This window comes from Haliotis cracherodii, unplaced genomic scaffold (genome assembly GCF_022045235.1).
Source record: "Haliotis cracherodii isolate W230 unplaced genomic scaffold, xgHalCrac1.p SCAF_8, whole genome shotgun sequence".
Lineage (NCBI taxonomy): Eukaryota > Metazoa > Mollusca > Gastropoda > Lepetellida > Haliotidae > Haliotis > Haliotis cracherodii.
In genome coordinates, this window is record NW_027266341.1 from 54,322,617 (window position 1) to 54,346,542 (window position 23,926).

Here is a 23,926-nt window from a genome sequence, read left to right on the forward strand (position 1 = left end):
ATCAATTTTCGATCATGAACGTCGATACTACTTAATTTAGTTTATCCAATATACTCGTTAATCCGATATAATCACAAGCAACCAACACTGTCAGATTAACGGGACTTGACTGTATTAGCAGAATTAAAGACATAGTTCTTCTTACATATATTTCTTTTCATTTTTAATTTATTGATACCTTACCTGGAAAATTTCCCAGTTTGGAACACTTTGGCCAAATTTTCTGTGTAGTGTTCTGATACCACAATCAGTCTCTCTGGAACAGGGACATGTGGTCAATATAAATTCTAGTGCTGTAACACTACAGGGGTACAGTATTGTATCCCGATACACATCCCATGATACAATACATCAATTTACAACCCTGTACCGCAATACATACCTTATATTACAAGTGATATTTGTGTAAAAACAATAAAAATGATAATAGGAAGTGTTCAATAACCAGCTAACACAAATTGTTTCATATTTCCTGGTTGGCTCAATCTCATCAGATCTAAGTTCTCGCTGCTGCTAAAAAAGATCTGAGGACATCCCATTACGGGTCACATCAGAACGACATTTAGCGAACTTTGACCAACCACTGAAATTACAAACGTCAGCCAATTAGAAAGCAGCTTTCTCGAGCTTTATGGTACTTGTTCAACCTGGCGACTTCCATTTCAGAATACGCTTGAAAAATATGTTGGCACAGTTCTCCATTAAAATTTTGAAAACTTAACAAACAAACATTCCGGAATGTCTAATATATGGTTGAAATTGTATGACAGTACTTCCCATGTACTGTGCAACGCCTCCTCCGTTCAAATGTTTTACCCACGGAAGCGAGAGATAAACGATATTTGACGGAATCAGTCGTACCGGCCATAACTGTCGTTCGGAATACCCCGTGTTAACGTTTTCCTGGTTGCATGATAAAAAAACACATTCCGAATGTCACTTTCATGATCTGGTAAGCGAAGCTTTGATATGTTGGATGAAAGGTCATTCTGACGTGAACCGTAATGGGATGTCCTCAGATCTTTGTTTAGCGATAGCGAGAACTAAGACAGATGTATCATCCCAGACCTAAAATTTACCCACTTATCTCAAATTCAAGACAAAAAGACACAACGCAATCTCGAAAAATGGACTCGGTCCCAACTGTGATTTTACTATGGAGTTTCCTACCTTTAGTTCGAAGTTGTCATTTGACACATTAACAGTTTTGAAAAGCGCAGAAATGCACCTCACATAGTGGTGAGCACTTCTCCTTGTTACATGTATATCCAGCACCTTTCCTCACACATGTAACACTATTGTAAACCATACCGTGCAATTTGAACAAACTAAAGGAATCAAAGTAGCATGACACTACTCCCAATATTCAAGGAGTGAAAAATAAAGCTTGAGGTTAGAGTGACACTGTTGTTTTTGTCCATTTGATGGACTGTCACGGAGGAGTGAGGACACAAATTTCAAAGCGCTTGCTACCTTGTCTAACCTAGTTACATACACATAAGCAAGTGACTATAAATGCAAACAGACATCAGTAACTGACTTTTTCCATAAGAAACATATTCAACTTCTTGTAACCATGGTAACTACTGTACGATGATCATGTGCCACCCACTTTTTTCCTGACTTCTGATACACAAAATAAGGTAGATGTACGCCTTTTGTTAATCCTAGATTTACATTTAATTCCACTGTACATGATTTGTCACAATTCCCATTGATGATTGCCACTGAAATACACTTCAATTTGTCACCCCATACCCATGTTGTGTTCGTATTGTCCTGTGAATGCAATCGTACATACGATTGATCTTACTACTGTTACTTGATCCGGTCTGGACTTCCATGCCTTGTTTTCTCAAATGTTCTTATATATCGGTGTTATAACACAGTCCCACTAGGTTTGAGGGTTCAACTGTAAATAGGAATATTACCGTATTCGACGTAATAAGTGCCCCGTTCTAATAAACCTTCACGATGATATTTGCTAATATATTGGCTAGTGAACAATCCCAATTAGCACCCTTTCAGATTGATCAATGTATGCAGGACTTATTTATTTGTGTATAATATGCACTTGTGTGTTATATGCACCCTTAATTATGGGCAATTAAATTCTCAAGAATATATCTATTGTGTATAATACGCACAGATTCTTCTTTTAAATCATTTCAGGCTGTCAGAATAAACCACTAAATTTACAATCTTTCAACTCCATTTTTTATCTCACCAAAATTATATTCTAATAAAAGCCCCCTATTTCTAATTTTCAGAGCACCCTAGGTGCTTATTACACTTATTAATTGTGACTATGGTTTTGTGTTGCTAGCAATAGTCAAGGAATATCATGGCAGAAACACTATGAATATTGCAGTAGGCTTCAGCATTGTACAATGTGGAAAATAGAACCAACAAGTAAATGTTCCAAACACTAGGCTACCCTATCTTACCCTCATTACATAGATCTATATCGCATAGCTCCCCATAGTTACTGGACAAGACAACATATTTTGATATTATTAGCCTTGTCATGATGTATAGACATGTAAATATGTACTAACAACAAGAAATTCAATATCCACCTACCATTTTTGGTTTTAACTATATCCAGATACTTGCAAACAGCAGGATGCTCAAATGTTTTTAGGTACTGGAAGCGTCCAAGGACTTTTATGGAGTTTGGTGTGAGCGGCAGGCCATTGGCACCACATTTGTCATTTGGATGACTTGCCGCAAAGAATGTTGAAACTCCAAATTCGGCTTCACCTAACCTACTCATGGTTGTACTATGTTATGAAACTCTTGTGGATCCTGGTACAACCTGCAATCAAAGTAAAAAGAACCATCTCAATACTTTTACTGCACTTGTAACTGCCTAAAAGCTAAAATGTGTGCAAAAACCTGTAGTCTTAATATTGATATTTTCAGCATTTGTTGTCATTTAAGAATCTAAACATATATTTTTTTGAGATATAATGTGTAAACTTTTATTGAAAGACGTACAACAATTAGGTATTGACAGTTAGGTCTACTATGGATTCTGAACAAGAAAAATAGCAATGGTAAACTGAACCTCTGAACTACCTGTCTTTGAAATACACAAAAACATGAATGACCTAAGCTTACTATGACCGGCATCAGCTGACTCTGGCATGAGCTGATGCACAATAGGAGAGATAAAATAATATCTAAAAAATCACCTCCAGCGATGTGTAACAAATGACATACTTGGACAAAAACACTGTGACATTCTACGATAGTAAACAAACACAATTGAGATATCTTACACGAATAAACTTGCTCAAATGCACACATTTCAAGGTAGACAAAAAAATTCACACCCCTTTCCCGGAACTCAGTTATCTCCCTTGAATACATCTTTTGCGGAAAAGCTTAACAAAGTTTTACTTCCTGTTGAAACACGTGGGTCGAGTCAGTATACGTCCCTTTCCCAGACCAGGCCACAGCGCTACGTTTATCGAGTGGTATACATCTTGCAAGGGCACGACTCTTCCCTTTAATTACTTGCGCTCAGTGCTACTGTCATGGCGGATCTGTTTACGCATTTGTTTTCTGTCGAAGGTCGGCTTGTTGTTATATTAACGTACAGATCGCTTACTATAACTGCCAGGAAGTCTCTTAGGTGGGTTATGGTCGGTTTTATTGTGGTTGTGTCAACAGTGCGAATGCTAAAATTTGTTTGCCACCAAGTATGATTAAAATCGATATGGCTCAAGACATATCTTTTAGCATATTATGTTATCCACGCGTGCCTCTTAGATCCTTTGGGTTAGTTGTGTCAGATTTGTTTATTTGTTGTTGTTTAACGAAGCACTCACCAATATTTCAACTAAATGACGGCGGTCTGTAAATAATCGAGTTTGCTCATGTATTGTCATTTAAGCCATTAACAATAAGCGGTACTGAACATTTCAACCAAACCTTGTGAAATCATTTCATACCACACGTTATTATTTTTTGTGTATCATGCACAATTTTAGACAAGGGGATGTGTTGAAAGTCTCTATGTTCTAACAATCATATGTTGAGTTTGTGTTCTGTTTCCAAAATAGAAAACACTACCATTTAACACTGCAATTAAATCCAGTCTGACATTTTGTTACCTACTCTTGAGACTTGCAGTGGGTACCCGGGTAATAGGGGATCGGCTAACCGGGTAGTAAATTTGAACTCGTCCCAGCCCTACTGCAACTATATCACAAAATAAATGCCTCATTAACTGCAAACTGTGAAAAGTTTTATTGTGGCATGGTACTTAGTTTTAAGGCTTAATTTCATTTCATCTGTGCTTTAAACTTAAATTTATAAATAAAGCGTGTGTGACAGTGTTAATGCACTTTTTACACTTCCAAATACAAGGAATAAAATCTGGTATTCAAGTTTCAGTGAATGTTACTTTTGTTTGAAATACAGTCAAACTCAATTGGGTTTCTGTCACTTGCAGAACTTCAACAATGGATCATAACAAGCATGACAAATATTACAGAACATCCTTAATATCAGAACTCGGGTATTTATCATATCTAGCTTGTGACAATTTTAACATGATATTCTCGTTTCATATTTGTCAACTGAATAATGTGTTATAGTTCACAAGAAAATTAAGTTAGCCAGTCAGGCAACCTTAATGTTATTTTCATGAGCCCTACTTGAAATTAATGGTTTCTTAACCATAAAAGGTCGGGGATTTAATCTTTCCGAGGACATATTCTAGTGTGACTTGAAAACTACAGCATAGATTCTTCTCAAACTTTGTGTATCAATAGGACAGGTGCTGTGTGAGGTTCGATTTCAATTTTTGGATTTTCTGAAAAAATACAACTGTTTTTCATTGGGTTACTTATATTTTTTCTACTTAAACATTTTAAGCACTGCATGCATTCTTTTGAATTTTAGGGAACAGTTACCATACTAAAATAGAGGAGGTGCAGTGCAAAGTTTGATAAGTGGAATATCTCAGAAAATATAACGGTATCTTGTTTCATGTTTTGAACTTAGAAATATTTTTATACCCCTGACCTAAAACCTTCAAAAGGGCAGCGCATCATATTTAGGACATAAACATACTGTGTTTTCAATGTAGAGCTAGGTTACCTGTAGATTTAACCATGCTAAATTGAATTTGGAACCAAAAGCGCAGCATGAGGTTTCAAATATTAAATCTCCATTCTACCACGACTAAATGAAATGCCAACTCTTTTGTATTACAAAAATATATTGAGTGAAGTGGCATGGGTTGAGTCCAGTATTTTGAGTGGGTTGTTGATCTGAATTTACGGAATCCCTGACAACAGCCTGTAAACACAATATGGTGCTCTATATGTCCAGCAGTTCCTTTACACTGTAATACTTCACACAAACTTATCATACCCGTGAAGACCCCCCGGGGTAGATTAGGTCTTCAACAACCTATTCTTGTCATTGATATCATGAGCATCAATCCACACAATTGGTATCGATGACATGCTTCAACCAAGTCAGCGAGCCTAACCACCCGATCCCATTGGTCGCCTCTTATGACAAGCATAGTCGTCTTTTAGGGCAAGAATGGGTTGCCCAAGACCTATTCTGCCCTGGATAATCACGGGTCAACTGTTATCATGTCATATTGCTCACTGTGCTGCGAAACATATGCAACGTCGTACAAAAGTGCCAAAATAGCAAGCTCTCTGTTGACCTTTAAAGTTTGAAATATATTCTCTTTGCAGATTTCTGTCATGTTCTCTGCATGAAAATATTTCCCACACATCCTTTGAATCATCGTACAACCGCATCGTTTATGACTCCTACTAGAACGTCTACAAATTATTATATAAAAGAAACATCGCTGTGTGTTTTCCAATATCAATTAAACAGGAAAAAGGGACAACTACAGACTTTTCATATTGCTTGGATATAGCATTTGGGTAAATAATCGTCGCTAACCCCACAACCGTCGTAAGATATTTATTATTCTTACTATGTATGACTCCTACTGGACCTTCCACACATTATTATATAAAAGAAACATCCCTGTGCGTTTTCCAATAACAATTAAATGGGAGACGAACACTGGTCGGGGAAAGGGACAACTACACACTTTTCATATTGCTTGCATATAGCGCGTGGGTAAATAGTGGTTACTACCTCCACAGATGTTGTAATATATATATTAGTTTTACTATGCATGACCCCTGCTGGTCACTTTACACATTATTATATAAAAGAAACATCCCTGTGTGTTTTCCAATATCAATTAAATGGGAGACGAACACTGGTCGCGGAAAGGGACATCTACAGACTTTTCATATTGCTTGGATATAGCGCGTGGGTAAATAGTGGTCACTATCTGCACAACTGTTGAAATATAATGATTATTTTTACCGTTTATGACTCCTACTGGTCACTCTACACATTTTTATATAAAAGAAACATCGCTGTGTGTTTTCCAATATCAATTAAACGGGAGACGAACACTGGTCGCGGAAAGGGACATCTACAGACTTTTCATATTGCTTGGATATAGCGCGTGGGTAAATAGTGGTCACTACCTCTACAGATGTTGAAATATAATGATAATTTCTACTATTTATCACTCCTACTGGTCACTCTTCACATTATTATATAAAAGAAACATCCCTGTTAGTTTTCCAATATCAATTAAACGGGAGACGAACACTGGTCGCGGTAAGGGACATCTACAGACTTTTCATATTGCTTGGATATAGCGCGTGGGTAAATAGTGGTCACTACCTGCACAACTCTTGTAATATATCTATTAGTTTTACTATGCATGACCCCTACTGGTCACTCTACACATTATTATATCAAAGAAACATCCGTATGTGTTTTCCAATATCAATTAAATGGGAGACGAACACTGGTCGCTGAAAGGGACATCTACAGACTTTTCATGTTGCTTGCATATAGCGCGTGGGTAAATAGCGGTCACTACCTCCACAGATGTTGTAATATATATATATTATTTTTCACTATCCATGACCCCTACTGGTCACTCTTCACATTATTATATAAAAGAAACATCCCTACGCGTTTTCCAATATCAATTAAACGGGAGACGAAGACTGGTCGCGGAAAGGGACATCTACAGACTTTTCATATTGCTTGCATATAGCGCGTGGGTAAATAGTGGTCACTACCTGCACTACTGTTGAAATATAATGATTATTTTTACTATTTATGACTCCTACTGGTCACTCTTCACATTATTATATAAAAGAAACATCCCTGTGTGTTTTCCAATATCAATTAAACGGGAGACGAACACTGGTCGCGGAAAGGGACATCTACAGACTTTTCATATTGCTTGCATATAGCGTGTGTAAATAGTGGTCACTACCTCCACAGATGTTCTAATATATATACATTATTTTTCATTATCCATGACCCCTACTGGTCACTCTTCACATTATTATATAAAAGAAACATCCCTACGCGTTTTCCAATATCAATTAAACGGGAGACGAAGACTGGTCGCGGAAAGGGACATCTACAGACTTTTCATATTGCTTGGATATAGCGCGTGGGTAAATAGTGGTCACTACCTCCACAGATGTTGTAATATATATATATTAGTTTTACTATGCATGACCCCTACTGGTCAATCTACACATTATTATATCAAAGAAACATCCCTGTGTGTTTTCCAATATCAATTAAATGGGAGACAAACACTGGTCGCGGAAAGGGACATCTACAGACTTTTCATATTGCTTGTATATAGCGCGTGGGTAAATAGTGGTCACTACCTGCACAACTGTTGAAATATAATGATTATTTTTACTATTTATGACTCCTACTTGTCAGTATACACATTATCATATCAAAGAAACATCCCTGTGTGTTTTCCAATATCAATTAAACGGGAGACGAACACTGGTCGCGGAAAGGGACATCTACAGACTTTTCATATTGCTTGCATATAGCGCGTGGGTAAATAGTGGTCACTATCTGCACAACTGTTGAAATATATATATATCAGTTTTACTATGCATGACCCCTACTTGTCACTCTACACCTTATTATATAAAAAAAACATCCCTGTGCGTTTTCCAATATCAATTAAATGGCAGATGAACACTGGTCGCGGAAAGGGACGTCTACAGACTTTTCATATTGCTTGGATATAGCGCGTTGGTAAATAGTGGTCACTACCTGCACAACTGTTGAAATATAATGATTATTTTTACTATTTATGACTCCTACTGGTCAGTATACACATTATCATATCAAAGAAACATCCCAGTGTGTTTTCCAATATCAATTAAACGGGAGACGAACACTGGTCGCGGAAAGGGACATCAACAGACCATTAATATTGCTTGGATATAGCGCGTGGGTAAATAGTGGTCACTACCTCTACAGCTGTTGAAATATAATGATTATTATTACTATTTATGACTCCTACTGGTCACACTTCACATTATTATTTTAAAGAAACATCCCTGCGCGTTTTCCAATATCAATTAAACGGGAGACGAAGACTGGTCGCGGAAAGGGACATCTACAGACTTTTCATATTGCTTGCATATAGCGCGTGGGTAAATAGTGGTCACTATCTGCACAACTGTTGAAATATAATGATTATTTTTACTATTTATGACTCCTACTGGTCACTCTACACATTATTATATAAAAAAACATCCCTGTGCGTTTTCCAATATCAATTAAATGGCAGATGAACACTGGTCGCGGAAAGGGACGTCTACAGACTTTTCATATTGCTTGGATATAGTGCGTTGGTAAATAATGGTCACTACCTGCACAACTGTTGAAATATAATGATTATTTTTACTATTTATGACTCCTACTTGTCAGTATACACATTATCATATCAAAGAAACATCCCAGTGTGTTTTCAAATATCAATTAAACGGGAGACGAAGACTGGTCGCGGAAAGGGACATCTACAGACTTTTCTTATTGCTTGGATATAGCGCGTGGGTAAATAGTGGTCACTATCTGCACAACTGTTTAAATATAATGATTATTTTTACTGTTTAGGACTCCTACTGGTCGGTATACACATTTTTATATAAAAGAAATATCGCTTTGTGTTTTCCAATATCAATTAAACGGGAGACGAAGACTGGTCGCGGAAAGGGACATCTACAGACTTTTCATATTGCTTGCATATAGCGCGTGGGTAAATAGTGGTCACTACCTGCACTACTGTTGAAATATAATGATTATTTTTACTATTTATGACTCCTACTGGTCACTCTTCACATTATTATATAAAAGAAACATCCCTGTGTGTTTTCCAATATCAATTAAACGGGAGACGAACACTGGTCGCGGAAAGGGACATCTACAGACTTTTCATATTGCTTGCATATAGCGTGTGTAAATAGTGGTCACTACCTCCACAGATGTTCTAATATATATACATTCTTTTTTATTATCCATGACCCCTACTGGTCACTCTTCACATTATTATATAAAAGAAACATCCCTGTGTGTTTTCCAATATCAATTAAACGGGAGACAAACACTGGTCGCGGAAAGGGACATCTACAGACTTTTCATATTGCTTGCATATAGCGTGTGTAAATAGTGGTCACTACCTCCACAGATGTTCTAATATATATACATTATTTTTCACTATCCATGACCCCTACTGGTCACTCTTCACATTATTATATCAAAGAAACATCCCTACGCGTTTTCCAATATCAATTAAACGGGAGACGAAGACTGGTCGCGGAAAGGGACATCTACAGACTTTTCATATTGCTTGGATATAGCGCGCGGGTAAATAGTGGTCACTACCTCCACGGATGTTGTAATATATAAATATTAGTTTTACTATGCATTAACCCCTACTGGTCAATCTACACATTATTATATCAAAGAAACATCCCTGTGTGTTTTCCAATATCAATTAAATGGGAGACGAACACTGGTCGCGGAAAGGGACATCTACAGACTTTTCATATTGCTTGGATATAGCGCGTGGGTAAATAGTGGTCACTACCTGCACTACTGTTGAAATATAATGATTATTTTTACTATTTATGACTCCTACTGGTCACTCTTCACATTATTATATAAAAGAAACATCCCTGTGTGTTTTCCAATATCAATTAAACGGGAGACGAAGACTGGTCGCGGAAAGGGACATCTACAGACTTTTCATATTGCTTGCATATAGCGCGTGTAAATAGTGGTCACTACCTCCACAGATGTTCTAATATATATACATTATTTTTCATTATCCATGACCCCAACTGGTCACTCTTCACATTATTATATAAAAGAAACATCCCTACGCGTTTTCCAATATCAATTAAACGGGAGACGAAGACTGGTCGCGGAAAGGGACATCTACAGACTTTTCATATTGCTTGGATATAGCGCGTGGGTAAATAGTGGTCACTACCTCCACAGATGTTGTAATATATATATATTAGTTTTACTATGCATGACCCCTACTGGTCAATCTACACATTATTATATCAAAGAAACATCCCTGTGTGTTTTCCAATATCAATTAAATGGGAGACAAACACTGGTCGCGGAAAGGGACATCTACAGACTTTTCATATTGCTTGTATATAGCGCGTGGGTAAATAGTGGTCACTACCTGCACAACTGTTGAAATATAATGATTATTTTTACTATTTATGACTCCTACTTGTCAGTATACACATTATCATATCAAAGAAACATCCCTGTGTGTTTTCCAATATCAATTAAATGGGAGACGAACACTGGTCGCGGAAAGGGACATCTACAGACTTTTCATATTGCTTGGATATAGCGCGTGGGTAAATAGTGGTCACTACCTCCACAGATGTTGTAATATATATATATTAGTTTTACTATGCATGACCCCTACTGGTCAATCTACACATTATTATATCAAAGAAACATCCCTGTGTGTTTTCCAATATCAATTAAATGGGAGACAAACACTGGTCGCGGAAAGGGACATCTACAGACTTTTCATATTGCTTGTATATAGCGCGTGGGTAAATAGTGGTCACTACCTGCACAACTGTTGAAATATAATGATTATTTTTACTATTTATGACTCCTACTTGTCAGTATACACATTATCATATCAAAGAAACATCCCTGTGTGTTTTCCAATATCAATTAAATGGGAGACGAACACTGGTCGCGGAAAGGGACATCTACAGACTTTTCATATTGCTTGGATATAGCGCGTGGGTAAATAGTGGTCACTACCTGCACAGCTGTTGTAATATATCTATTAGTTTTACTATGCATGACCCCTACTGGTCAGTATACACATTATTATATAAAAGAAACATCCCTGTGTGTTTTCCAATATCAATTAAACGGGAGACAAACACTGGTCGCGGAAAGGGACATCTACAGACTTTTCATATTGCTTGCATATAGCGCGTGGGTAAATAGTGGTCACTACCTGCACAACTGTTGAAATATAATAATTATTTTTACTATGCATGACTCCCACTGGTCAGTATACACATTATCATATCAAAGAAACATCCCTGTGTGTTTTCCAATATCAATTAAATGGGAGACGAACACTGGTCGCGGAAAGGGAACTCTACAGACTTTTCATATTGCTTGGATATAGTGCGTGGGTAAATAGTGGTCACTACCTTTACAACTGTTGAAATATAATGATAATTTTTACTATTTATGACTCCTACTGGTCACTCTTCACATTATTATATCAAAGAAACATCCCTGCGCGTTTTCCAATATCAATTAAACGGGAGACCAGCATTGGTCGCGGAAAGGGACATCTACAGACTTTTCATATTGCTTGGATATAGCGCGTGGGTAAATAGTGGTCACTACCTCTACAGCTGTTGAAATATAATGATAATTTCTACTATTTATCACTCCTACTGGTCACTCTTCACATTATTATTTTAAAGAAACATCCCTGCGCGTTTTCCAATATCAATTAAACGGGAGACGAGCACTGGTCGCGGAAAGGGACATCTACAGACTTTTCATATTGCTTGGATATAGCGCGTGGGTAAATAGTGGTCACTACCTCAACAGCTGTTGTAATATATATATTATTTTTTACTCTTTATGACCCCTACCGGTCACTCTTCACATTATTATATAAAAGAAACATCCCTGTGTGTTTTCCAATATCAATTAAACGGGAGACGAACACTGGTCGCGGAAAGGGACATCTACATACTTTTCATATTGCTTGCATATAGCGCGTGGGTAAATAGTGGTCACTACCTCCACAGATGTTCTAATATATATACATTATTTTTTACTATCCATGACCCCTACTGGTCACTCTTCACATTATTATATAAAAGAAACATCCCTACGCGTTTTCCAATATCAATTAAACGGGAGACGAAGACTGGTCGCTGAAAGGGACATCTACAGACTTTTCATATTGCTTGGATATAGCGCGTGGGTAAATAGTGGTCACTACCTCCACAGATGTTGTAATATATATATATTAGTTTTACTATGCATGACCCCTACTGGTCAATCTATACATTATTATATCAAAGAAACATCCCTGTGTGTTTTCCAATATCAATTAAATGGGAGACAAACACTGGTCGCGGAAAGGGACATCTACAGACTTTTCATATTGCTTGGATATAGCGCGTGGGTAAATAGTGGTCACTACCTGCACAACTGTTGAAATATAATGATTATTTTTACTATTTATGACTCCTACTGGTCACACGTCACATTATTATATAACAAAAACATCCCTGCGCCTTTTCCAATATCAATTAAACGGGAGACGAACACTGGTCGCGCAAAGGGACATCTACAGACTTTTCATATTGCTTGGATATAGCGCGTGGGTAAATAGTGGTCACTACCTCTACAGCTGTTGAAATATAATGATAATTTCTACTATTTATCACTCCTACTGGTCACTCTTCACATTATTATTTTAAAGAAACATCCCTGCGCGTTTTCCAATATCAATTAAACGGGAGACGAAGACTGGTCGCGGAAAGGGACATCTACAGACTTTTCATATTGCTTGCATATAGCGCGTGGGTAAATAGTGGTCACTATCTGCACAACTGTTGAAATATAATGATTATTTTTACTATTTATGACTCCTACTGGTCACTCTACACATTATTATATAAAAAAACATCCCTGTGCGTTTTCCAATATCAATTAAATGGCAGATGAACACTGGTCGCGGAAAGGGACGTCTACAGACTTTTCATATTGCTTGGATATAGTGCGTTGGTAAATAATGGTCACTACCTGCACAACTGTTGAAATATAATGATTATTTTTACTATTTATGACTCCTACTTGTCAGTATACACATTATCATATCAAAGAAACATCCCAGTGTGTTTTCAAATATCAATTAAACGGGAGACGAAGACTGGTCGCGGAAAGGGACATCTACAGACTTTTCTTATTGCTTGGATATAGCGCGTGGGTAAATAGTGGTCACTATCTGCACAACTGTTTAAATATAATGATTATTTTTACTGTTTAGGACTCCTACTGGTCGGTATACACATTTTTATATAAAAGAAATATCGCTTTGTGTTTTCCAATATCAATTAAACGGGAGACGAAGACTGGTCGCGGAAAGGGACATCTACAGACTTTTCATATTGCTTTGATATAGCGCGTGGGTAAATAGTGGTCACTACCTGCACTACTGTTGAAATATAATGATTATTTTTACTATTTATGACTCCTACTGGTCACTCTTCACATTATTATATAAAAGAAACATCCCTGTGTGTTTTCCAATATCAATTAAACGGGAGACGAACACTGGTCGCGGAAAGGGACATCTACAGACTTTTCATATTGCTTGCATATAGCGTGTGTAAATAGTGGTCACTACCTCCACAGATGTTCTAATATATATACATTCTTTTTTATTATCCATGACCCCTACTGGTCACTCTTCACATTATTATATAAAAGAAACATCCCTGTGTGTTTTCCAATATCAATTAAACGGGAGACGAACACTGGTCGCGGAAAGGGACATCTACAGACTTTTCATATTGCTTGCATATAGCGTGTGTAAATAGTGGTCACTACCTCCACAGATGTTCTAATATATATACATTATTTTTCACTATCCATGACCCCTACTGGTCACTCTTCACATTATTATATCAAAGAAACATCCCTACGCGTTTTCCAATATCAATTAAACGGGAGACGAAGACTGGTCGCGGAAAGGGACATCTACAGACTTTTCATATTGCTTGGATATAGCGCGCGGGTAAATAGTGGTCACTACCTCCACAGATGTTGTAATATATAAATATTAGTTTTACTATGCATTAACCCCTACTGGTCAATCTACACATTATTATATCAAAGAAACATCCCTGTGTGTTTTCCAATATCAATTAAATGGGAGACAAACACTGGTCGCGGAAAGGGACATCTACAGACTTTTCATATTGCTTGGATATAGCGCGTGGGTAAATAGTGGTCACTACCTGCACTACTGTTGAAATATAATGATTATTTTTACTATTTATGACTCCTACTGGTCACTCTTCACATTATTATATAAAAGAAACATCCCTGTGTGTTTTCCAATATCAATTAAACGGGAGACGAAGACTGGTCGCGGAAAGGGACATCTACAGACTTTTCATATTGCTTGCATATAGCGTGTGTAAATAGTGGTCACTACCTCCACAGATGTTCTAATATATATACATTATTTTTCATTATCCATGACCCCAACTGGTCACTCTTCACATTATTATATAAAAGAAACATCCCTACGCGTTTTCCAATATCAATTAAACGGGAGACGAAGACTGGTCGCGGAAAGGGACATCTACAGACTTTTCATATTGCTTGGATATAGCGCGTGGGTAAATAGTGGTCACTACCTCCACAGATGTTGTAATATATATATATTAGTTTTACTATGCATGACCCCTACTGGTCAATCTACACATTATTATATCAAAGAAACATCCCTGTGTGTTTTCCAATATCAATTAAATGGGAGACAAACACTGGTCGCGGAAAGGGACATCTACAGACTGTTCATATTGCTTGTATATAGCGCGTGGGTAAATAGTGGTCACTACCTGCACAACTGTTGAAATATAATGATTATTTTTACTATTTATGACTCCTACTTGTCAGTATACACATTATCATATCAAAGAAACATCCCTGTGTGTTTTCCAATATCAATTAAATGGGAGACGAACACTGGTCGCGGAAAGGGACATCTACAGACTTTTCATATTGCTTGGATATAGCGCGTGGGTAAATAGTGGTCACTACCTGCACAGCTGTTGTAATATATCTATTAGTTTTACTATGCATGACCCCTACTGGTCAGTATACACATTATTATATAAAAGAAACATCCCTGTGTGTTTTCCAATATCAATTAAACGGGAGACAAACACTGGTCGCGGAAAGGGACATCTACAGACTTTTCATATTGCTTGGATATAGCGCGTGGGTAAATAGTGGTCACTACCTGCACAACTGTTGAAATATAATAATTATTTTTACTATGCATGACTCCCACTGGTCAGTATACACATTATCATATCAAAGAAACATCCCTGTGTGTTTTCCAATATCAATTAAATGGGAGACGAACACTGGTCGCGGAAAGGGACATCTACAGACTTTTCATATTGCTTGGATATAGCGCGTGGGTAAATAGTGGTCACTACCTGCACAGCTGTTGTAATATATCTATTAGTTTTACTATGCATGACCCCTACTGGTCAGTATACACATTATTATATAAAAGAAACATCCCTGTGTGTTTTCCAATATCAATTAAACGGGAGACAAACACTGGTCGCGGAAAGGGACATCTACAGACTTTTCATATTGCTTGCATATAGCGCGTGGGTAAATAGTGGTCACTACCTGCACAACTGTTGAAATATAATAATTATTTTTACTATGCATGACTCCCACTGGTCAGTATACACATTATCATATCAAAGAAACATCCCTGTGTGTTTTCCAATATCAATTAAATGGGAGACGAACACTGGTCGCGGAAAGGGAACTCTACAGACTTTTCATATTGCTTGGATATAGTGCGTGGGTAAATAGTGGTCACTACCTTTACAACTGTTGAAATATAATGATAATTTTTACTATTTATGACTCCTACTGGTCACTCTTCACATTATTATATCAAAGAAACATCCCTGCGCGTTTTCCAATATCAATTAAACGGGAGACCAGCATTGGTCGCGGAAAGGGACATCTACAGACTTTTCATATTGCTTGGATATAGCGCGTGGGTAAATAGTGGTCACTACCTCTACAGCTGTTGAAATATAATGATAATTTCTACTATTTATCACTCCTACTGGTCACTCTTCACATTATTATTTTAAAGAAACATCCCTGCGCGTTTTCCAATATCAATTAAACGGGAGACGAACACTGGTCGCGGAAAGGGACATCTACAGACTTTTCATATTGCTTGGATATAGCGCGTGGGTAAATAGTGGTCACTACTTCCACAGATGTTGTAATATATATATTAGTTTTACTATGCATGACCCCTACTGGTCACACTACACATTATTATATCAAAGAAACATCCCTGTGCGTTTTTCAATATCAATTAAATGGGAGACGAAGACTGGTCGCGGAAAGGGACATCTACAGACTTTTCATATTGCTTGCATATAGCGCGTGGGTAAATAGTGGTCACTCCCTGCACAACTGTTGAAATATAATGATTATTTTTACTGTTTATGACTCCTTCTGGTCACTCTACACATCATTATATAAAAGAAACATCGCTTTGTGTTTTCCAATATCAATTAAACGGGAGACGAGCACTGGTCGCGGAAAGGGACATCTACAGACTTTTCATATTGCTTGGATATAGCGCGTGGGTAAATAGTGGTCACTACCTCAACAGCTGTTGTAATATATATATTATTTTTTACTCTTTATGACCCCTACTGGTCACTCTTCACATTATTGTATCAAAGAAACATCCCAGTGTGTTTTCCAATATCAATTAAACGGGAGACGAACACTGGTCGCGGAAAGGGACATCTACAGACTTTTCATATTGCTTGGATATAGCGCGTGGGTAAATAGTGGTCACTACCTCTACAGATGTTGAAATATAATGATTATTTCTACTATTTATGACTCCTACTGGTCACACTTCACATTATTATATCAAAGAAACATCCCTATGTGTTTTCCAATATCAATTAAACAGGAGACGAACACTGGTCGCTGAAAGGGACATCTACAGACTTTTCATATTGCTTGGATATAGCGCGTGGGTAAATAGTGGTCACTACCTCTACAGCTGTTGAAATATAATGATTATTTTTATTATGTATGACTCCTACTGGACCATCTACACATTATTATATCAAAGAAACATCCTTGTGTGATTTCCAATATCAATTAAACGGGAGACCAGCATTGGTCGCGGAAAGGGACATCTACAGACTTTTCATATTGCTTGGATATAGCGCGTGGGTAAATAGTGGTCACTACCTCTACAGCTGTTGAAATATAATGATTATTTTTACTATGTATGACTCCTACTGGACAATCTACACATTATTATATAAAAGAAACATCCTTGTGTGATTTCCAATACAATTTAAACGGGAGACAAACACTGGTCGCGGAAAGGGACATCTACAGACTTTTCATATTGCTTGCATATAGCGCGTGGGTAAATAGTGGTCACTACCTGCACAACTGCTGAAATATAATGATTATTTTTACTGTTTATTACTCCTACTGGTCAGTATACACATTATTATATAAAAGAAACATCGCTGTGCGTTTTCCAATATCAATTAAACGGAAGACGAACACTGGTCGCGGAAAGGGACATCTACAGACTTTTCATATTGCTTGGATATAGCGCGTGGGTAAATAGTGGTCACTACTTCCACGGATGTTGTAATATATATATTAGTTTTACTATGCATGACCCCTACTGGTCACACTACACATTATTATATCAAAGAAACATCCCTGTGCGTTTTCCAATATCAATTAAATAGGAGACGAACACTGGTCGCGGAAAGGGACATCTACAGACTTTTCTTATTGCTTGGATATAGCGCGTGGGTAAATAGTGGTCACTATCTGCACAACTGTTTAAATATAATGATTATTTTTACTGTTTAGGACTCCTACTGGTCGGTATACACATTTTTATATAAAAGAAATATCGCTTTGTGTTTTCCAATATCAATTAAACGGGAGACGAAGACTGGTCGCGGAAAGGGACATCTACAGACTTTTCATATTGCTTGGATATAGCGCGTGGGTAAATAGTGGTCACTACCTGCACTACTGTTGAAATATAATGATTATTTTTACTATTTATGACTCCTACTGGTCACTCTTCACATTATTATATAAAAGAAACATCCCTGTGTGTTTTCCAATATCAATTAAACGGGAGACGAACACTGGTCGCGGAAAGGGACATCTACAGACTTTTCATATTGCTTGCATATAGCGTGTGTAAATAGTGGTCACTACCTCCACAGATGTTCTAATATATATACATTCTTTTTTATTATCCATGACCCCTACTGGTCACTCTTCACATTATTATATAAAAGAAACATCCCTGTGTGTTTTCCAATATCAATTAAACGGGAGACGAACACTGGTCGCGGAAAGGGACATCTACAGACTTTTCATATTGCTTGCATATAGCGTGTGTAAATAGTGGTCACTACCTCCACAGATGTTCTAATATATATACATTATTTTTCACTATCCATGACCCCTACTGGTCACTCTTCACATTATTATATCAAAGAAACATCCCTACGCGTTTTCCAATATCAATTAAACGGGAGACGAAGACTGGTCGCGGAAAGGGACATCTACAGACTTTTCATATTGCTTGGATATAGCGCGCGGGTAAATAGTGGTCACTACCTCCACAGATGTTGTAATATATAAATATTAGTTTTACTATGCATTAACCCCTACTGGTCAATCTACACATTATTATATCAAAGAAACATCCCTGTGTGTTTTCCAATATCAATTAAATGGGAGACAAACACTGGTCGCGGAAAGGGACATCTACAGACTTTTCATATTGCTTGGATATAGCGCGTGGGTAAATAGTGGTCACTACCTGCACTACTGTTGAAATATAATGATTATTTTTACTATTTATGACTCCTACTGGTCACTCTTCACATTATTATATAAAAGAAACATCCCTGTGTGTTTTCCAATATCAATTAAACGGGAGACGAAGACTGGTCGCGGAAAGGGACATCTACAGACTTTTCATATTGCTTGCATATAGCGTGTGTAAATAGTGGTCACTACCTCCACAGATGTTCTAATATATATACATTATTTTTCATTATCCATGACCCCAACTGGTCACTCTTCACATTATTATATAAAAGAAACATCCCTACGCGTTTTCCAATATCAATTAAACGGGAGACGAAGACTGGTCGCGGAAAGGGACATCTACAGACTTTTCATATTGCTTGGATATAGCGCGTGGGTAAATAGTGGTCACTACCTCCACAGATGTTGTAATATATATATATTAGTTTTACTATGCATGACCCCTACTGGTCAATCTACACATTATTATATCAAAGAAACATCCCTGTGTGTTTTCCAATATCAATTAAATGGGAGACAAACACTGGTCGCGGAAAGGGACATCTACAGACTGTTCATATTGCTTGTATATAGCGCGTGGGTAAATAGTGGTCACTACCTGCACAACTGTTGAAATATAATGATTATTTTTACTATTTATGACTCCTACTTGTCAGTATACACATTATCATATCAAAGAAACATCCCTGTGTGTTTTCCAATATCAATTAAATGGGAGACGAACACTGGTCGCGGAAAGGGACATCTACAGACTTTTCATATTGCTTGGATATAGCGCGTGGGTAAATAGTGGTCACTACCTGCACAACTGTTGAAATATAATGATTATTTTTACTGTTTAGGACTCCTACTGGTCGGTATACACATTTTTATATAAAAGAAATATCGCTTTGTGTTTTCCAATATCAATTAAACGGGAGACAAACACTGGTCGCGGAAAGGGACATCTACAGACTTTTCATATTGCTTGCATATAGCGCGTGGGTAAATAGTGGTCACTACCTGCACAACTGTTGAAATATAATAATTATTTTTACTATGCATGACTCCCACTGGTCAGTATACACATTATCATATCAAAGAAACATCCCTGTGTGTTTTCCAATATCAATTAAATGGGAGACGAACACTGGTCGCGGAAAGGGACATCTACAGACTTTTCATATTGCTTGGATATAGCGCGTGGGTAAATAGTGGTCACTACCTGCACAGCTGTTGTAATATATCTATTAGTTTTACTATGCATGACCCCTACTGGTCAGTATACACATTATTATATAAAAGAAACATCCCTGTGTGTTTTCCAATATCAATTAAACGGGAGACAAACACTGGTCGCGGAAAGGGACATCTACAGACTTTTCATATTGCTTGCATATAGCGCGTGGGTAAATAGTGGTCACTACCTGCACAACTGTTGAAATATAATAATTATTTTTACTATGCATGACTCCCACTGGTCAGTATACACATTATCATATCAAAGAAACATCCCTGTGTGTTTTCCAATATCAATTAAATGGGAGACGAACACTGGTCGCGGAAAGGGAACTCTACAGACTTTTCATATTGCTTGGATATAGTGCGTGGGTAAATAGTGGTCACTACCTTTACAACTGTTGAAATATAATGATAATTTTTTACTATTTATGACTCCTACTGGTCACTCTTCACATTATTATATCAAAGAAACATCCCTGCGCGTTTTCCAATATCAATTAAACGGGAGACCAGCATTGGTCGCGGAAAGGGACATCTACAGACTTTTCATATTGCTTGGATATAGCGCGTGGGTAAATAGTGGTCACTACCTCTACAGCTGTTGAAATATAATGATAATTTCTACTATTTATCACTCCTACTGGTCACTCTTCACATTATTATTTTAAAGAAACATCCCTGCGCGTTTTCCAATATCAATTAAACGGGAGACGAACACTGGTCGCGGAAAGGGACATCTACAGACTTTTCATATTGCTTGGATATAGCGCGTGGGTAAATAGTGGTCACTACTTCCACAGATGTTGTAATATATATATTAGTTTTACTATGCATGACCCCTACTGGTCACACTACACATTATTATATCAAAGAAACATCCCTGTGCGTTTTTCAATATCAATTAAATGGGAGACGAAGACTGGTCGCGGAAAGGGACATCTACAGACTTTTCATATTGCTTGCATATAGCGCGTGGGTAAATAGTGGTCACTCCCTGCACAACTGTTGAAATATAATGATTATTTTTACTGTTTATGACTCCTTCTGGTCACTCTACACATCATTATATAAAAGAAACATCGCTTTGTGTTTTCCAATATCAATTAAACGGGAGACGAGCACTGGTCGCGGAAAGGGACATCTACAGACTTTTCATATTGCTTGGATATAGCGCGTGGGTAAATAGTGGTCACTACCTCAACAGCTGTTGTAATATATCTATTATTTTTTACTCTTTATGACCCCTACTGGTCACTCTTCACATTATTGTATCAAAGAAACATCCCAGTGTGTTTTCCAATATCAATTAAACGGGAGACGAACACTGGTCGCGGAAAGGGACATCTACAGACTTTTCATATTGCTTGGATATAGCGCGTGGGTAAATAGTGGTCACTACCTCTACAGATGTTGAAATATAATGATTATTTCTACTATTTATGACTCCTACTGGTCACACTTCACATTATTATATCAAAGAAACATCCCTATGTGTTTTCCAATATCAATTAAACAGGAGACGAACACTGGTCGCTGAAAGGGACATCTACAGACTTTTCATATTGCTTGGATATAGCGCGTGGGTAAATAGTGGTCACTACCTCTACAGCTGTTGAAATATAATGATTATTTTTATTATGTATGACTCCTACTGGACCATCTACACATTATTATATCAAAGAAACATCCTTGTGTGATTTCCAATATCAATTAAACGGGAGACCAGCATTGGTCGCGGAAAGGGACATCTACAGACTTTTCATATTGCTTGGATATAGCGCGTGGGTAAATAGTGGTCACTACCTCTACAGCTGTTGAAATATAATGATTATTTTTACTATGTATGACTCCTACTGGACAATCTACACATTATTATATAAAAGAAACATCCTTGTGTGATTTCCAATACAATTTAAACGGGAGACAAACACTGGTCGCGGAAAGGGACATCTACAGACTTTTCATATTGCTTGTATATAGCGCGTGGGTAAATAGTGGTCACTACCTGCACAACTGCTGAAATATAATGATTATTTTTACTGTTTATTACTCCTACTGGTCAGTATACACATTATTATATAAAAGAAACATCGCTGTGCGTTTTCCAATATCAATTAAACGGAAGACGAACACTGGTCGCGGAAAGGGACATCTACAGACTTTTCATATTGCTTGGATATAGCGCGTGGGTAAATAGTGGTCACTACCTCCACGGATGTTGTAATATATATATTAGTTTTACTATGCATGACCCCTACTGGTCACACTACACATTATTATATCAAAGAAACATCCCTGTGCGTTTTCCAATATCAATTAAATAGGAGACGAACACTGGTCGCGGAAAGGGACATCTACAGACTTTTCATATTGCTTGGATATAGCGCGTGGGTAAATAGTGGTCACTACCTCAACAGCTGTTGTAATATATCTATTATTTTTTACTCTTTATGACCCCTACTGGTCACTCTTCACATTATTGTATCAAAGAAACATCCCAGTGTGTTTTCCAATATCAATTAAACGGGAGACGAACACTGGTCGCGGAAAGGGACATCTACAGACTTTTCATGTTGCTTGGATATAGCGCGTGGGTAAATAGTGGTAACTACCTGCACAACTGTTGAAATATAATGATTCTTTTTACTGTTTGTGACTCCTACTGGTCACACTTCACATTATTATATCAAAGAAACATCGCTTTGTGTTTTCCAATATCAATTAAACGGGAGACGAGCACTGGTCGCGGAAAGGGACATCTACAGACTTTTCATATTGCTTGGATATAGCGCGTGGGTAAATAGTGGTCACTACCTCAACAGCTGTTGTAATATATCTATTATTTTTTACTCTTTATGACCCCTACTGGTCACTCTTCACATTATTGTATCAAAGAAACATCCCAGTGTGTTTTCCAATATCAATTAAACGGGAGACGAACACTGGTCGCGGAAAGGGACATCTACAGACTTTTCATATTGCTTGGATATAGCGCGTGGGTAAATAGTGGTCACTACCTCCACAGATGTTCTAATATATATACATTATTTTTCATTATCCATGACCCCAACTGGTCACTCTTCACATTATTATATAAAAGAAACATCCCTACGCGTTTTCCAATATCAATTAAACGGGAGACGAACACTGGTCGCGGAAAGGGACATCTACAGACTTTTCATATTGCTTGGATATAGCGCGTGGGTAAATAGTGGTCACTACCTCCACAGATGTTGTAATATATATATATTAGTTTTACTATGCATGACCCCTACTGGTCAATCTACACATTATTATATCAAAGAAACATCCCTGTGTGTTTTCCAATATCAATTAAATGGGAGACAAACACTGGTCGCGGAAAGGGACATCTACAGACTTTTCATATTGCTTGTATATAGCGCGTGGGTAAATAGTGGTCACTACCTGCACAACTGTTGAAATATAATGATTATTTTTACTATTTATGACTCCTACTTGTCAGTATACACATTATCATATCAAAGAAACATCCCTGTGTGTTTTCCAATATCAATTAAATGGGAGACGAACACTGGTCGCGGAAAGGGACATCTACAGACTTTTC

General features: G+C 37.3%; 1 protein-coding gene across 1 annotated transcript in view; it reads right to left on the reverse strand.

Annotated features, from left to right (window-relative positions):
• LOC139449974 (TBC domain-containing protein kinase-like protein) overlaps positions 1 to 3,356 on the reverse strand; it is a 28,117-nt gene extending 24,761 nt beyond the window's left edge. The window contains exons 1-3 of the mRNA XM_071231587.1: positions 3,285 to 3,356; positions 2,584 to 2,818; positions 184 to 256 (exon numbers count right to left, since the gene is read on the reverse strand). Of these exons, the coding sequence (XP_071087688.1) occupies positions 184 to 256; positions 2,584 to 2,776 (266 nt within the window). The 5' untranslated portion in view covers positions 2,777 to 2,818; positions 3,285 to 3,356. The remainder of the gene's footprint in view (positions 1 to 183; positions 257 to 2,583; positions 2,819 to 3,284) is intronic.
• Between the last annotated feature and the right edge of the window lie 20,570 nt (positions 3,357 to 23,926).